Source organism: Drosophila ananassae, chromosome 2R (assembly GCF_017639315.1).
Source record: "Drosophila ananassae strain 14024-0371.13 chromosome 2R, ASM1763931v2, whole genome shotgun sequence".
NCBI classification, from domain to species: domain Eukaryota; kingdom Metazoa; phylum Arthropoda; class Insecta; order Diptera; family Drosophilidae; genus Drosophila; species Drosophila ananassae.
Genome location: NC_057928.1, coordinates 12,681,820 through 12,698,617, shown reverse-complemented (window position 1 = coordinate 12,698,617; position 16,798 = coordinate 12,681,820). Strand labels below are relative to the sequence as shown.

Below are 16,798 nucleotides of genomic sequence, written 5' to 3'. Positions count from 1 at the left end.
GAGTGCATTTAGGGGGGTGGTACGGTAGCCGCCGGGGGAGTGGGGTGTGGGAGTGGCAGTGGCAGACAGCAACGTCTGCTGCCAACACGGTAGCCCAAGTGAGATCGATTGGCATCGTCGATCATAGCAAACGGCAGCAGCAGCAACAGCAGCTGAGGCAGCAGCAGCAACGGCAACTGCAACTGCAACAGCAGCGTCAAAATTTGTACAATTGCTAAAGCAAACTGCAAAACGGCAACGCCGACTGCGACGACTGCAACGACATTCAACTGATAGAAGTCAAAGTTCTGAGAGAAGGCGACAGATAACACGTCACTTGACTCTAATGGGGACATGGACAACATGCGTGTCGCCCCCAGCCCGCTCGGCCCCTTCCGTTCTATTCCGTTTAGAAACTACAACTACAACTAAAACGGCAAATGCAATAACAACAGCAACAATGACAGCAACAGCAACAACAGCAACAACAGCAACAACAGCAACAACTGCAACATCGACAAACGACGAGTCCGGCACTCGAGAGTCGCAATGAATTGTCGTTAGCTTCACCATTACCCCACGGGCAGTTCACTGGGTTCTCAACCCAACCCCCCTTACTTGACACTTCCCTCCTTTCCCGAGTCTCAAGTCTGTTTTTTTAATAAACAGAAAAAATTAATGGGTGATATTTGATGAAAAATATAGATACAGATATATAGATACAAAGATTTTTAGACTATTTCCTCAGAAAACACTATCAAGGATTTCGTTTAAAAGTTCATTATTAGACATATGTATCTATATATCTGATTACTTTTTAGACTAAAATAATAATAGGAATTTAGTGTTTTAAGTTAGAAAAAGTAACCTTTTTTATTAAAACTAAAATTAATATTTCAGAAAAAATTGTTAAGAATTATTATAAAAGAAACCCCTATCTTTTTCCCTCAGTGTCTTTAACTTTTTTATATATTTTTCACATTTAACGAGTATTTGATAGAATGTTGCGAGTATCGAACACTGCCACTGCAATGTTGCAACGGGCTGAAGATCGTTGGGGGCGATTTGGGGCGGAGGTGGGGCATTGCTCGGTTAGGCGGCATTTATGGCCGTTTGTGTGACGGTAGCACAAAAAAAAAAAAAATACAAAATAAAACACACACAAAAAAAAACATTTTTTCAATTTAAATTGTTTGTTGTTGGTGGTGTGCTGTTCTGGGTTGTGTTTCGGTTTGTATTTGTGTTTTTATTATTTTTATTTTTGCTTTATTTGAAATTCTCATTGCGTTGCAATTGCAGTTAAAGCCAATTGCAGTTCGTAGTTTCTGTTTTGCCGTTTTCGTTGTTGTTTCTTGGCGATTTGAAAGCCAATGTCTTTGCTAGACGGCGATTGGTAAGAATAGAGGGTGTTTATTTAGCCATTTTTATTAAGACGTTGTAGAAACTAATCAATAAAATTAATTAATAAATCATTTAGTATCTAGGAAGTATGACTTATCGGGAAATAAAAGTTTTAATGATAAAAAGGTATTTTTATGAAGTCTGTATAACTCTGAAACTGACTCTAACTATTTTATAGAAATTTTAGTATATTTTCCTGTATTTATTTGTATGTTTAATTTAAACAATATTTTAAGAATTCCAATATTTAGATTCCAAGATGTCTATTTCAAGATGGTATAGTGAAATTCTTAATCGGAATTTATCTTAAAAGTATATATATTAAAAGTGTATTTTTTAACCCTCTATAGAAATACTTATAGGTTGGATCCTGATGAAGGATTTCTGTGCTTTTTCCTTATAGCTTTTCCTCAAATTTTATATATTATTGTACAATAACTTTAATTCAAGATTCCCCACTTTAATTCCCCACCAAAGAGACACCCTATTTAGGGGGGAAATAACGCACAATTACCCACAGACACAAAATGCCTGCCAAGAGAATGAGACTGCAGCACTGCACTGCATCTAGTAGCATTCAGATACACATACTTGTAGACACATTGAATGCATTTTATTTGCTTAGGCATATTTTTAATTTGCGAGGAAGGAGAACAAATAATGAGTGCCACACAAAATGGCACACTGAGGAACAGAGAGGGCATTATAATGCCAAAACGAGACAGAAAACAACATCAGACATCAGAAACGAACAGAAAACGAATGCAAAATGTACGAATGCACGAGTACACGAGCAATAATAATAGCAACAAAATTTTCCTTTTCTAGGTCTAGGCCAGATGCACAATTACATTCTAAAATATGCACACAGCTGTATACATATAGAAATATATATATATATACTCGATTTTAGCTCCGGCTTTTTAGCCCCAACAGGTAACAGGTAATGCTATTGAGAGTATATAGGGCCCCAGAACTTTACTTCCCCATTAATCTACCACTGGCATATACTATGTAGGAGACCCCATGGACTGGTCCCATTCTTCGGCTCCTGTAGCCCATAAATATTAATATAGAGTCGCTATAGCCACCGGATTATAGATGCACACGTTGTTGCCAGACATCCGCCTAATATTTTCTGCAATTGCATTCACCGTTGGCATTGCATTGCTTCGATGTTGCTGTTGCTGTTGCTGTTGCTGCTGATGTTGCTGTTGCAGTTGCAATGTTGTTCTTACGCATGCAATTTTCGCTTTCGTTTCTGTTTCTTTTTTTTTTCAGTTCAGTTTCTGTGTTTATTCGTTTTGAAGGACAAGCCCCAAGTATCGATGTGTCTGGGTGTCGATCTGAATACCGAGCTGCAACAACCACGTCAACCGGCAACAACAACATCATGTTGCACACGATTCTATTTACGCATAGATATTTTTTTTGTCGCATGGGGCAAGATTCCTTACCGAAATGGTTTCCTTTCAAAAAATATCTTTTTTAGCTTAGGTTTAGATAACTATTTAGTTCCTGATTAAAAGATACATTTCCTTCCAACTTTTGTAATCATTTCCTGACAACTATTTTTAGACCCCCCTCTATATGTTTTTTTTTTTGTAAAAATTTGTGTGCCCAATTCGCCAGCACACATCCAATTAGTCTCTGTTGCATTTATGACACACATACGATTCGAGACAGTTTTCCGCTTATTTTCCCCCATTTCCCGGCACTCGCTAATTCCAATTCCGATTCGCAGAAGCGCTGAAAGGAGACCACAGCGAGATGGCCTGGCCATCCACATTGCATATCCGTTGCCGCAAAAAAATGAAAAATAATTTGTATATAGTTCTCCGATTCAGATGTGTGTCGGCACGATCAGAAGGCTAGACGTTGCAGATGATGGATTGTGTCTTGAAGAAGGACTAGCGGAGAGGTAGTGGGGATGGGGCCATAACAGGAGATGCTAATTAGGGGCAACACGTTGATCAGTTCAATCGGAAAATTGCTTTAATATGGGGTTTATGGCTTTAATTTTATAGAGAAGACAGAGAGGGCTTTCAAAAAGTATCTTAAGGGTTTTAGGATTTCACAATTATATTTTAAATGGTTTAAATAGAATTTACACAAAAGGAAAGTTTGATTAAGAAAGTTTTTGTACTATGTCTAGGAGTATCTTTTACTTAATTTGTGAATTTTTAATGATATGATTTAATAAAGTATATATTATAAAATATTTTATATTGATTTTTGAGCTTATGATCTTAGTATCTTAGTATGTAAATCTTAGTATTTATCTACTGAAAATTATCTTTTAATTTTTAAATAAAATAAATACTTTCACTTTCTATTTTAATACTTTCACTTTTCTATTTTTCTAGTATTACCCCCAAACCTAGTTATATTATAATATTAAAAAAACACCCATCAATTGATCATTAAATATTGTTTGGGGCCCCAAACATTCTGTGCAGCCCCAAGACGGAAAATGGGATATGCAAACAAAAAGCTACAACGACTCGGATGCCCCCTTGTTCGTTCCCCATACATATTATAGCGCCAGAAGAAGCAGCAGTAGCAGATTTTATTTATTTGTCTTTTTTTTTTTGTTCCTACATTTCAATTTGGTGGGGTGGTGGTCGTGGTGGTGGTGGGGCTGAGTGGATGCAGAAGCAGAAGCAGAAGCAGAAGCAGAGGCAGAGGCAGAGGTTAGGGGATCGGCGAACATTGCAAAAGGGGAGCAGAGCTTTCGCACACTGCGCACGCTTTGCTTACACACACACACACACACACTAGAAGAGCGGCCATGTGCTGGTGAGTATCTGTGTGTGCTCGGCGGGTGCAGCGAACTAATTCAAGGCTGCATACCACACACGCTACGAATACGGCTACGGCTACGGCGGCAGCGATGGCAGCAGCAGCGGCAGCGAAGCAAAAATAAAGCTATCAGTGTGTTTGTTGCGCTCTCCGCTTTTGCTTCTCACACTCTTTCTCTATCTCTATCTGAGTCTCTATCTCTTCTCGGAGCATCCTGCACTTGTGTTGGTGTGGCTAAAGTATCTATGTGTGTGTGTGTGTTTGTGTGCAAGACAAGTTCAGCCGCTAAACATTCAAAGCCATCGCTGCAGAGCGAAAAAAGATTAGATGCGATTTGAGATAGATTTGATATTTGCTAACTATATGGCTATAAATTATCTTAAGGATTGGCCAAAAATAGTGTAGATAGTCTAATAATAAGTGTCATGATTAAGAATTAAAATAATTGAAGGTATAAAGTTTATAAATTTAACAATCTTAAAATAATTAGAATTATTTCATTGCTAAGCTTCATCTTAAATTGTTTAATTATTTCCCTTCAAATGGCACTACTTTTTTTTGCACTGTACTTTGACTTGCTATGGGGAGGGGGATTAGGAAACAGGAGGTTGGAGCTTCGAGTGGTTCCAGTGGGAGGGGAGGAGATCGCACCACAGCCCAAGACTCAGACTGACTCTGAGTCTGACTCTGAGACTGAGAATTTTGTAAGGTTGTATCATCACTCGCAATGTGTTGCTGATGTTGCTTTTTTTTTATTTTTATTTTATTTTTCTTTTTGCTTTTAACGAGATGCGACTGTCGGCACACGCTCTAATGCAATCAAAGGCCCAGCGAACGTCGAGCAAACTGGAACTGGAACTGTAGCTCCAGTTTCAGGGACGGATCGTATCAGCCAAGGGCCCATTGGGGCGCCTTAAACTTGCCCACCAACCGCCCCTGACACTTGGCGCACTACTCTTTGCTCTTTATCCCTTTATTCTCAATCTTCTTTGGTTTTTTTTTTTTCTAGTATACTTTTTAGACTTTCCATTTAGAGCTTGATTTTATGAAGTAGTTTTATAGTTTTAGTATATATAATAGTTAGTCTTAGTTAGACTGATTAGTGGTGGGGGAAGAGGTTTGAAATCAGGGGTATTTGGTTTAGGAGGAAGCTGTTTGATTTTAAATAGTTTTCAGGCTAAGGCAAGAAACTAAAATAAAATTAAAAAAAAATATATATCATCACAAAATATTTCTATTAAAGAATATTATAGTTTAAAAATTAATACAAAACTTTTCAAGGCTAACTAATCTTTAATCGATATATCGATCTAATCGTATACTATCGATAATTGATTGATTTGAATAATTTGGAATTTAAACTGTACTTAATATCGTAGTCTTTACTTCAAATAAAATTATAAATATATGAATTATACCTTTTATTATTAAATTATATAACCTTTAATGTCTAACTATTATCCTTTTATATTTTTTAAGAAAATCTTAATAATCTGCATAATACCATTCAATAAATCAAGTTTCCCCCCCTTATCCCAAATCAACATCACTTCCTCTCTCTTTTTGTTTTCACTATCCATCTCCCTCTATATTTTTCTTGTTTCTGCCTGTCTTGCTTGGCTGATGAGGTGAAGGTGAAAAGCAGGTCCCCCTAGTCCCCCACTAGCCCCCCAGAGTCCCCTCCCCCCAGAAAAACAACAATAGGGATGCTCCTCAAACTGGTTGCATGTTGTGCTGTTGCTTCTGTTGCGTTAATGGGTTACAGTGCAATTAGGACAAAGAGTGAGCTAGTAATACCATGGATGGATGGTGCATGTGCACCATGGGTGTGTGGGTGTGGGTGTGGGTGTGAATATTGAATCTGATTAATATATAATGAGGGCGCTGATGTAGAACAGGACGACAAGGAAGTTCAGTGTGGCATGAAAATTTGAATAAGGAACAGAGGGGGGGAATCCACTACATCGATTCTACATATGTTTCCAATGAGTATCTTTAAAGAGAGATCTAAGTAACCTTATTCTGGAAGGGATTATCATAAATTATGGCATTATATGGGATTATTAGTCACCAGAAACCGAAAAAAATAATTAAGATTTCTGATCTGTTGTGGTGGAAAAGTGCCACAGTGGAACATTAATCAATCGCTGCAACTTGACAAAATGGCGGACAAGATGGCGGACAAAATGACTTCATTGGCGGTAGAAAAGAACGCCGCTGCTTATATAACGAGGCTAAGGCGAGGCTCCTGCCAAAAAATGAGAACACAGCAGCCACAACAATAACAAAAACAACAAAAAATACTACTACTGTCAGTAGCAACAACAACTAAACAATATCCGTTAAAACTTGAACTCGGCGGTCAACCTGCAATGCGTACAAAAACAACAACGACAAAACGAACGAATTTATATACAAAGTCACAAAAAAAAAAAACAAATACAAAACAATATATATATAAAAATAAATAAAACAAAAAAAAAAACAACAGACAACAATAACTACAAGAGAACAGTAACAACAAATGCCAAAGCAATCAACAAAATTGCAAAGTGCATTTTGCAGTGGCAACGTTTTGGCACTCAGGCGAGGGGAGGGAAGCCACCGAGGGGGACACTGAAAAATAAATCGTCTAAGTTAAGTATTATACTAATTTTAAGAAAAATTTCAAAACATGAAATTAAAACTAAGACTTGAAACAGAAAGAAATATAAGAAGAATTTTGATAAGAAGAGGTCCTAGTGACTTTTTTTCAGTGTCTTTTTTTTTGGGGGGTGGCCTGTCTGGGGTGGGGGGTTTAAGGGGGGTTGTCCGCTGGTGACAGTGACGTGCTCGGCCCGGTTCGGTTCGGTTCAGTTCGTTTGTTGGCTGGCTTGCCTGGCCTGGCCTGGCTGGCAATGGACAAATGAACGCCCCTGACATCGTTAGTTGTTGTTGTTGTTGTTGGTTGCAATTGTTGTTTAGAGTGCAGTTGTTGCTTTCGTTGTAATTGTTGTTAGACGGTTGGCTTTACTTTTGGCCGGAGCACGCAGAAATCCTGATTTGGCCATAACAACGCACATTTAAAAAAAAAAATACAAAAATAGTGGCAAGCGGCAGCAACAACATCGATTTGAAATTCAAATTGGCAATCCAAATCTAAAGCCAAGAAATGCGTAGCCATGAGCCATGAAGCAAAATGGCTAAAATGATACATACACGTAGAATAGAAAAATGTCAGACGGAGTAATCAAATAAATAATCTACCAAGTGCCAGTGCCAGGGATGGAAACAGAAACTGAAAGTGAAACTTAAATCTTTACTGGAAAAATAAGAGAAATTTTTCCAAAGAAATGTTCAAAGGGCCTAGGCCTAAAAGGAGAGCTCTACTAAGTGAAATTTAATCCAAGCGCTTAACAAACATTTAATTTGTTCTAACACCCCAACCATCAATTATTACTCTGTATTGTTAACAATTTTAACAGCAATTGTCATGCAAATTGAACACTTTTTCGCCAAATGGCTAAATGGTGGCTCGAATTATCAGCAATCAACTGCACTGAATGGTGGCAGCCACCAATCATTGTGTCAATTGAATAGATTTCCTTCAAATTCCGAGATTTTCCCATAGTGCCCCAGCCCTCAAGTGAGCGGGCCGGCCGCCTAACGCAGAAACTAACGCACTTTTCAAAAAAAAAACAGCAACAGCGGTCTGGTCGTGTGGAACCCCTTGACATTAATAGCGAGTCGAGAAGTCAGACTGAAAGAGAAGCCCAAGATGTGGTTGCAGGCGATTCTGATGCTGGGGGGTTCAGGGGGTGCAGGTTCAGGCCGTGGCAGCCGCTTCAGCCGTGGCCGCCGCAAAAGAACCTTGGACTGACGCTTAACTCGAACAAAGTGAACAGTCTCAGACGTCGGCGATGAGACAGAAAGAAATACTTGCCAATTCAATTAAATACTATAATCTTGTGGAATTTGCATAATAATTTTTAAAAATATATTTAAAAAAAATAGATATAGATATTAAAATAATAATATTTTTAGTTGTAGCTTTATAGATCCTTATCCTTGAAGAATAATATTTAAAATCATTCTTTTAAAAATAAGATATTTTTCTTGAAAGCTTGAGACAAGATAGGATAAATGCTTAAGATTTTAATCCTTAATTTTATATTAATGTTTGAAGTTTTCTTTTAAATCTTAGTTTAAATTTAGTATCAGAATTTTATGTCTTTTTTTTTTAAAACCAAATTTTAGGGAAACCCAGACAAATATCATTTCAAATTTTAATTTTTAACCATTAGAATAGATTTTTTTTAAAGAAAACAACACTACTCTTGTCCTAATATAATTACCAACTATTAATAATTTCAATAACAAACTATAGGTCCCAAATTTCCATCCTCTTAAAAAAATATATATATTTAAGATCCTAAAACTAGAAAAACATCATCTAAAAATTAAATTTTTGGGATTATAATTGATCCTTTTGAAGTAATCTATACTATTCTGTCTCTCATATTATATCCTCCTCATAAAACCTAAAAATTTATCTAAACTTTAGATACAAAAACTAGAAAAATCTCATCTAATGATGGAATTTTCTTGCCGTGCAGCGTTGACGACCGCTCGCAATGTCAACGGCTTGCCACGGCTCCGAGATCCGAGAACGGCGTTTCAATGACTGGGCTTTGGATCCGAATTCCAGTCCGATTCAGAGACCGAGGTGCGTGGCGTATCCTTGAAAGCGAGAGTTCAATGCTTGGGCCGTGCGGCGCTTGAACCCAAAACGCCAAATCGCCCAAACACACGAATGAAAATAAAGACAAACGCTCATAAGCACGGGCCGACAGGACCTCCATGCCAATACCCGAGAACCCATTGAAAAAAAAATGAGTAGACCGGGTAGGCGGGAGGAGGCGCAGGAGGAGACCCAAATGAGGGCGACTCGTTTACGGCCTGAACTTCAACGAAATTGTTCAAGTTCAAGGTTGCCGGAAAGCCAAAGTCGAACCCAAAAACCACCCACTCCCACCCTAAAAAAGCCACAGTCTCGGGTCTTTGTCTGCCGCACGCACACGCACTCATACACACACACACACACACATACACTCATACGCACAGCAAAATGGCCGACTAACGGGAAGAGTGGAACAGCCATTTTGCACCAATACAGTGGCAGGCTTAGGCAGACGGCCGCTTAAATATGTACGTGCCACGTATACTATATACTGTCTGTATTCCAAACATTTCCTACACACTCGGAGGAGAGTCAGAGCCACACAGACAGCCGGAGCGAGGCAAATATCCTTTTGACCTTGAGCAAACAATTTCCACACGCAAAATTTATTGACCCGACAGTCTGACTTGGCTTCGCCCCGTTCGGAAAACTTTTGAAAACAAAAACGAGCAGCGACCAAATCGGAGAAAGCATCCCATCCCCCAGACCCGACCCGTCCCTGGGCTCTGTCTGCCTTTTCTTTTTTATATTTTCGGTTTATTTTTATTATATTCTTTTTTTTTTTGTGTGTGTGTGTTGGTTTGTGAAAAGGAAGTAGGTGCCCGCAGAAAAGGACGAAGTCTGTGGGTGGTTTGCTTCCCAGAACCTAGGGGGTGCTCAACTCCAGTCGCCGTCTGCCTTGTCGTGTCAATAGACGTTTATTTGTCTGCCTCCCCAGCACCCTTCCCAGGACACCCAAAGTTCTAGAAGGAGACGCCTCTCCAAGTTTCCACCAGGAAAAACCCAACGGGGGTCCTGGAACCTCCATTTCTTCGTACCCGGTAGTTTTGGTTTAATGTTATGGGGTGTGTTGTGTGGCACGAAGGACTTGCAACATTTTAGAGGAAGTAGTTTTGCTTTTAAAAAGTTATTTTTGTTATTAATTTTTAAAAATATTTTAACAAAACTATTAAAAAGGAAATAATATATTATTTAAATAGGGAGGACTGTTTTTGAAATTTTAAGTTTTTGAAACTAGAATTTTATAGACAAAATATTTTATTTTAAGCTTTAATCTTAAGGTTTTTTTGGATTAATTATGTCTCTAAAAACCTGACATTAATTTCTTAAAATATTATTCTTGGAACCCTTAAACAGATATTATTACTAAAAAAATAGACTTTTAATAAATAAAATAAAAAAATTGGCCCTTATGCTATAAAATATGCCTAAAATATAGTATTTTTTAACGAAGAAAGTTTAAAAATCCCCTCAAATACCAGACCATGCGGCCCCTAAAGTTAGGCAATAGTTTTTAGAAATCAGCAACCAAAGAGCCTTAAGGCCAAGTATCCCTTAGTCGGATCCCTAGTTCCCTAGTTTTGGCCATTTTTTCTCCACTTTCTTTTTTAGGCAGAACGACGAGACAACAACCCGAGCTGCGAGCGTCGACATTTATGTTTCAGACTGCGTCGTCTGGGCGGTGCCTTGGCTACTAGAAACCGGGTCGGGGGGGAGGCGCGGTGGCTCAGTCGTTAGGTGGTTGACTGTCTTGGGGGGCCGCCGTGGGTGGTTCGTTGTAGGGAGGACATCCTGTCGGGATTTAATAAACAAGTTACTGGCCTTTTTATTTATTTCTGGCAGTTGTGGGGCTGACAGATTTTTTGTTTTTCGGTGGAACGATATTTTCAACGAAAAAAATGAACCGTTTGCCAGATGGGAAATTTAATTAATTAAAATTAAGCCAATAAATATTTTGATGTCGGACATTTTAGGAATAAGTAAAATAAGTAAGTGGTCTGCTGGGAAGGTACATACTTGGAGACTTTTCGGAGGATAAACAAAGGATATGTCTGGATAAAGTTCAAAAGAATATATGTACTTATTATTTTCCATACGCCCTGTATATGTCTTATATAATTAAGGTTTTAATTTATAAACTAACCAATAGAAAATGTTAAAAATTAAGAAACTGATCTGCAATATGCAGCTAAAATTGTTGCATACTCATAGGTCATTAAAATTTGGTCATCTTGGTTGTGATACTGACTAAAGGGTATTTACACACCAACATTTGACATGACTACGTAAAGTGTCTTTTCTACATGTAAAAAACCATGTCAGCTATAAACTTGTTGCTTGTCAGTATATGTATAGTCTACATTGTAGACAAACTACTGACGCCGCTGTAGATAAACACGTAAAATAAAGTAGATGGTCTGGCAACACTTTCTATGTCAAATAAAACCAGCGGGAACTTTTGAAATTTTTGGCGGGCAAAGTATCAGGGATTATTCATTAAATTTAGGGAATAAAAAGTTTATAAATAGGTTATTAAAAGTCTTGACTTACCGTTAAGCTTATCCATTCGCTTTTCGATGTTGAGGCACTTGGACATGAGCTTCTCGACGAGCAGGGGGTTGGCTGCGGCGCTGGTGACGAAGCGCGGCTCCTCCGCCATCGGCTGTCCGCCCATGAGGGCGTACTCCAGCTTGGTGGCGCAGTCACTGCCTTGACCTGATCCGCCTCCGCCTCCTCCTCCGCCGCCTCCACCACCTGCACTGCCTCCGCCAGCGTTGTTGTTGTTGATCAGATCACCGCAGAGGGCCGCAGCTGCAGCGGCCACAGCAGCCGCCGCCGCCGAATTGGAGGAGCCGAAGGCCAGGAGCGCCTGCTGCCCGGCAGCATCGCCGCCATCGGCCAGACTGGCGGCCACCGAATCGACCAGGCCCTGGGCGCTCAGCTGGGCGTTCTCTTTGGCTAGCAGATCATCGCCGGCCACCACGGCGGCAGCGACGCTGGCGAAGTCATCCGCCACCATATCGGCGGCCGAGATGACATTGTTGTTGTTCTCCTCCTGGGAAGACCCATACAGATTGGAGGAGGGAGCAGGATGTGTCCATGGACGGAGATGAGAAGATGCGGGAAAAGCAGAAAGAAAGGGAAGAAACAAGACAATGATGAAAAATCCATTGATATGGTGGACATGTGGTGAGTGGATATGTGTAGTATATAGTAGATGGAGATAGATAGATAGATTTGAGGTAAAACTTCTCTGATCTGTTCTTGGCGGATGTACATTTTCGACTTTAACTTCTACGGTCGCCAAATCGGACAGCAGGCTCTCGATCTCGAAGTTGCTCTCGGAGAAGCTGCGGAAGAGTTCGTCAGAGGAGTCACTGCCACATAGTGGCTCCACCACAACATTAACACTTCTTGCCGCTGCCCCATTCAGCTCGCCACCGACTCCATTCGATCCAACTGCCTGCTGGGGATTGTTTGGATTTCCAGCTGATTGGATGGTTGGATTTATGTTTTCCGTTTCAGTTACCGTAGAATCATCCTGAAATTTATATCATACTAGTAGTAAATTATAAGAAATAAGGTTTAAGACTTACGGCTATGCATGTTGCCAAGTCTAGACCACCAACAAGACGACCATCGTTATCCGGACACCAGAGCAGTGCATCATCGATAAATGGCATCGCTGATAGGGCAAAGCCTGCACTGCAAATACTGTTAACTGCCAGCGTGTAGCCGTTTCCTGGATACCCTTGCCACTCGCGAAAATGTTGATCAATCTTGATGCCACCCAGGTCCAGGGTTCCTCCTCACGTCTCCACTCGATAAAAATTTTCTTAATTTGATTTTTGGAAATATATTTATTTTCCAATTAATTATATTTAATATACCTTATCACACTTGGTATAAAAAAATGTTGGATTTTTTTGATTAATTTTCGTTGTTTCACAATATTTTCATAAGATATTGGTAATTGGAAATTTTATTTTTTATTTTTTAGGCACTTTATATGAGACGGTTTTGATTTGGTTTGCAAATTTGTATAAAGTTAGCTTAGCTTTAGTCTTGATTACTGCTGGACGTAAGAACACACTCAAAAATGATGTATAAAAAGTTTTGATATTTTTTTGTAAAATTCTGAATTGTTTTGGCTTTGTTTTGGAGTCTGGAAATGGAAAGAAATAAGAAAATAATATTATTTAAATGGCTATATCAAATTAAAGACTAATATACTATTGTTTCTATGACTTTTGATTGCAATTGCCAAGTTTTCTTTTGGAAAAACCCCCTTCAAAATTAGCATCTGCATCTGCAACAATGCCGCATCATTGGGCATCCATTAAAATATTTGCATATATAGTATATATATAGTATGGCCCGATGTTGGGACTATCGCGGGAGCCAATGGCAAGAAGAGGATATTAAAATATAGAAAGTCGTCTCGTTGCATTGTTTCAATTTTTGCCTTGTGGCTTCCGGTTATAACTAATTTTCCTTTGAATCAAAAAGTTTTTCTTTTCTCTTTTGTTTTGGGATTTATTTTTTTGTTATTGTTATTGTTTTTGTTGTTGGTGTTTAAAGTTCAATAACATTAGAAATTGCGAATTACAACATAAAGGCATGAGCGGAAAGAAAACTCAGCGGCAAGCTGTGTGGCAACAAAAACAACACCAACTCCAGCTGCATCCAAGACAAAATTTTTGTGGCAAGCTGAAAAACTAAACAAAAAAAAAAAAAAGAAAAATAGAAAAAAAAAGAGAGACAAGCAGAAGCAAAGCTGGAAAAATGCTTTTTACATAACATGTTACTGAACTGCACAGGCAACTAATGCAACAGCAACAGCAACAACAACAACGGTAGGCGGCAGCAACAAGTTTTCAACTCGCCAAATTCATTACAAGTGAAAGTCCAAAAACAACAGCAACAACAATAACAACAGCAACTGCAACTGCAACAACAAACAACTTGCATTCACGGCGCAAAAAGTTCGTTAACATTGAACTACGAAGCAAACGAGGCGGAATACGAAGAGGAAAATATGTGAATAGAAAAAAAATATCAAAACTGCAGCAAACTTGAAAGCACTTCACTATGAAAAGTCAACAATGTTAAATGAAAAATATTAAAACGGGCATTAGGGACAGGCAGTGGGAGTTTAAAAAGGGCTACAATACTTGAATTATAAACAATAGAAAGTTTCTACCAGAAATTGCCACTCTATTGGTTCATCTCTAAGCTTCAAGCTAACATAACTTTAAAGTTTTGAATAGTTTTGTTTACGAAATTTATTCAAAAAAGCAAGGCAACATCTGAAGAGCAACAATATCAGGGTATTGAAATTTATATCTCCACTATCGGCCATTGAAATCAAAATCAAAAGAACAAAAACACAAGGCAACCTCGACTTGGAGACACGAGCAACATCAACAAACACGGCGGCAACATCAACAAGAAGATCAGCCTCAAGAGCATTAGAAAACAAGACAAGCACCAGAAAAAAATAAAGAGAAGAATCTAACAATTCTTTTTCAAATATTTTTGACAAAAAAAAACGGATAAGTAGATTAATTAATTTAAATAATTAGAGATAAGCAGTATAGCAATATTAGATTAAGCACGAAATATCGATAAAAGCTTTAAGGCGATAGTATTAGATAGATGTTCCATCGCCAAAAAGAAGGATAAATGGCAATCCTGGCAAAACTCTACAAAATGGCGTACTTAGAAGTTAAGTCCGCCATCTTGTTAAGTTAAGTTATTAATGCCATTTCTAATTATTAATTATAAATAAAATAAAAAACCAAAATAAAAACTTTTAAATTATTTTTCTTTGTGCAAAAACAGCAACAAACAGCAACAGCTCAGACATTACAACATTGCCCAGCCTGGCACCCGCGTCATCGTCATCGTCATTTCTCTTTCTCTCTCCCGCTCAACATTTTCCTCTTTCCTACTGGCTCTTTGGTTTTTCCGCAACAACAACAACTGAAATAACAATAACAATAACAGGCTGGTGGTGCTGCTGCTGCTGTTATGATGCGCATGCGCGGCGGAAAACTCGTTTTTCATTATTCAATGCAATGCAAGCTTGCTGGCGGATTTGCTATTTCACTTTCCAGCCAAACGGCAAGTTCAAGCAAAAAAGCGAAAGAAGACTTGAAAGAGAAAGAGCAAAGCAAAAAAAAAGGAAAAGAAATAGGAAAAGCAAGAAGTGAGAAAGGAAAAGCAAATGGAAAACCTCCAGTCTCAGCTGGCGCCAAACTTGCCATTTTGCCGTTTACTGTTCGCCGTTCCCTGCGGCCTGAATTATAATTAGACATTTGGCCCGAGCTGCTCAACATTTATGCAAAATATTGGTTTGTCCGCCAATATCAGTTGTCCCTCCTGCTCCCGCCCCTCTCTCTTCCCCCTCACACCTCACTACACCCCTCAACAAATAATCACAGTGGCATACAGTGCGTATACGCAATCTCTGATTAGCGGAGCAATTTCCAGCACTGGTATGTGCACTTAGACGAGAATCTATACGCTGGAGAAGCACTTCCTGGTTTCCCCGACGAGAATACTGGCTAGCAATGAGAATTCTCGATTTGGGTGCGGTTTACCGCCCGAAGACCCGCCGCAGACCAGCCTGCCCAGTGGAGCGGAGGGGCACTTCGATCGAGTGGAGAACTCTGTGACTCTGGGCTTGGGGCTCATTTTTGCGGGAAAGTTGAATGCTTTCCCGTTTTCCCTGGAAGTGGTGACCTTACGGATCAAGAATCAACTGAAGTGGGTAGAGTAAATAGGAACTATAGGAACTTTTTCAATATAATTGCTTGATAACAACTTAAGTTTTTTATTTTTTAAGTCAAAGTCAATAGTTATGTCAACTATACTTTACTTTATGATATAATAACCTTTCCCTATTATTCCCTATATTTTGGTACTCACCTTTCTCTTTTTTTGTAGTCGTTGTCACAGAAAATCCTCGACGTTGCTGAATGTTATCCTTTTTTTAGTTAATTAGTTAAGTTTTATTTGTAACTTTTGTATGTAAATATAAGCTTGTATACTTTTGTATAAATTTTGATTGGTTCGTTTGTAAATTGAACTATATAGTTTATAGTCTTTAGAGTTAATGGTATTATCCGTAAGGCAGTGTAAAGTTATCAAAAATTTGTTGTTTCACTTCTTTTTGGGTTGATAAGCTCTTCGCACAATGACCTCCGATGTGCCACTTTTTATAGTTATAATTGTATTTATTTTTTCGCGCACTTGGGCGCATTTTATTTAATAATTTGATTATTTATTAAAGTTCTTTGTTGTAACAGCCGCACTTGTCACAGGCTACCGATTAGATTTGTGGAATAGTTAGTCTCTGAACTAGTTGACGCTGTAGATTTTATCTTACAGCGAATGCGATAGATGTATAGAGTTTTATTGCCATTAGCATCGATGGCGATGGCGATGACATTGACCAAATTTGCATCAGTTCCCAGTTTGCTGCTTTTGGCACGCATTTATGGTGTTTGAAGGTGCGCTGGGGCATTTGGGCGGCGGGGCTGCTGGGCCGGGGCGGCTGAGGAAGTCCCCCTTCCCCCAAAATTCGGATGGAATCGGTGTCGCGTCGTCCTCTCCTATTTCGGTTTGCTGTGCGGTCTCTGCAAGTGGACAGAATCGGACAGAATCCAATCAATAAACATGAAATAAACTCCAATTCGATGCATAAGTTTGAATTGTTTAAAGAAAAAAGAGAAAAAAAAGTCAAAAAGCGAGGCATTGACAAACCGGTTGACGGTGTCAGCAGATCACTGCCGCCAGAGGCCAACCAAGAAACCCATGAGGCTGATGAGGGTGTTCCCATTATCAATTAAATTAATATTAATGTGATAAGAGGTATTTATGTATTTTAAA

The 16,798-nt window shown here is 38.9% G+C and overlaps 1 protein-coding gene across 2 annotated transcripts in view; it reads right to left on the bottom strand.

The window, feature by feature from the left end:
- LOC6506537 (ecdysone-induced protein 74EF) overlaps positions 1 to 16,075 on the bottom strand; it is a 41,168-nt gene extending 25,093 nt beyond the window's left edge. The window contains exons 1-4 of one of the 2 annotated variants that reach the window (XM_001957656.4): positions 15,836 to 16,075; positions 12,499 to 13,067; positions 12,180 to 12,443; positions 11,453 to 11,957 (exon numbers count right to left, since the gene is read on the bottom strand). In XM_001957656.4, the coding sequence (XP_001957692.1) occupies positions 11,453 to 11,957; positions 12,180 to 12,443; positions 12,499 to 12,585 (856 nt within the window). In that variant the 5' untranslated portion in view covers positions 12,586 to 13,067; positions 15,836 to 16,075. Of the gene's footprint in view, positions 1 to 11,452; positions 12,444 to 12,498; positions 13,068 to 15,835 lie in introns of both variants that reach the window. The other variant, XM_032453857.2, reaches the window with a different exon arrangement.
- Positions 16,076 to 16,798: the final 723 nt, after the last annotated feature.